General features: G+C 40.1%; 1 protein-coding gene across 1 annotated transcript; it reads right to left on the bottom strand.

Annotated features, from left to right (window-relative positions):
• Positions 1–9: 9 nt before the first annotated feature.
• On the bottom strand, positions 10–1587 carry LOC105155271 (pentatricopeptide repeat-containing protein At4g39530-like; the record flags this gene model as incomplete). The annotated part of the gene is given in 3 exon segments (XM_011071144.2): positions 10–703; positions 705–1078; positions 1081–1587. Coding segments are annotated over 3 exon segments (1451 nt in total), but the record flags the coding sequence as incomplete, so codon positions are not given.

The raw sequence follows: 1587 nt of genomic DNA on the forward strand, positions 1-1587 counted from the left end.
CTTCTAGAATGGCTTCTGTCTCCGACTGTGAATGTGTATATGCTATCTTTTACCTCCATCCAGCTCATCCCTGGTTCCTTTTTCACTTTGCTGTCTTCATCAATCTTCGCACCTTTGCAACATTTTCCCATAATCATGCTGAAGCATAAATATTTGCCAGACGAACATGGGTACCAGATTTTTCGGGTTCAAGAGTATATAGTATCTCGGCAGCACGTTGCCCTATTTCTACATCCTTGTGAATTTTGGCAGCTCCAAGAAGTGCCCCCCAAACCATGGAATTAGCTTCAAATGGCATATTATTAACGAGATGCATTGCCTTATCCAATTTCCCAGCTCGACCAAGGACATCAATCATGCAAGCATAGTGCTCTTGTGTCGGTTCAATGCCAAACTGCTCTTTCATTGTCTCAAAATACCATTCAGCTTCATTAACAAGACCACCATGATTGCACGCACTAAGGACACTGACTAATGTTACATGATTGGGAGAAATACCATCTTTCAACATCTCATCGAACAAATGGAGGGCCTCTTTACCATGACCATGTTGTGCAAGTCCACCAATCATTGCAGACCATGAGATAACAGTTTTGTCATAAACCTCAGAGAAAGCACGAGTAGTGTCCTCTATGCTCCCACATTTGGCATACATGTTAACAAGTGAATTCCCAGCAAAAACATCTGACATGAACCCTAGTTTTCAATGCATGAACATGGATTTGCTTCCCTTGTTCATAAGCTGATAAATTTGCACAAGCATTAAGAAGAGAACTGCAAATAAAAGAATCTGGCTTAAGATCCATGTCTAGTAGCTTCAGGTAGAGCTTCAATGCTTCATCACCTTGTCCGTATTGAGCATAAGCTGTCATTATTGATGTATAAGATGGTAAATCATCAATGGGGCATTCTTCAAAAACTCGAGCTGCTTCATGAAGCTGCCTGCATTTTCCATATGAATCAACAAGACTGTTTGAAATGAAATTATCACCGTGGTAACCTGACTTCACAATAAGTGCATGAATCTGTTTGCAGATAGTAATAGCGGCCAAAGCAGCAATTGCATTAAGCACTGCTAGTAAGTTGCCTGGTCAAATTCCATTCTTTTCTTGTACATCTCCACAAATAGGGTTATGGATTCTCTATCCTCGCCATTCTGTGTGTGGCCAGAAATCATGACATTCAAAGCAACCAAGTCTTTTTCTGGCATCAAATCATAAACTGTTATGGCATCTTTCACCAAACGACATTTGCAATACATGTCAATGAGGCCAACACTAACAAAGGGGTCCTTCATTATCTCCATCTTTATCAATTTGGCATGAAACTGCTTACCCAATTCTTGGACACCTAATGCAGCACAAGCTTTAAGAGCACTTGATAAGGTGAACATATTAGGATAAATCCCAGATCTTTTCATATGATCAAACAGTTTCAAGGCCATCTGATGATAATCATGAGATACACAACCAGCAATGGCAGCATTCCAAGAAGCAATATCAGATTCTGGAATATCATCAAAAACAGTTAGAGAATCTCCAAGATCTCCCACTTTTGCATACATGTCAACTAGTGCATTCAATGAGA

This window comes from Sesamum indicum, unplaced genomic scaffold (assembly GCF_000512975.1).
Source record: "Sesamum indicum cultivar Zhongzhi No. 13 unplaced genomic scaffold, S_indicum_v1.0 C01181, whole genome shotgun sequence".
NCBI lineage: Eukaryota > Viridiplantae > Streptophyta > Magnoliopsida > Lamiales > Pedaliaceae > Sesamum > Sesamum indicum.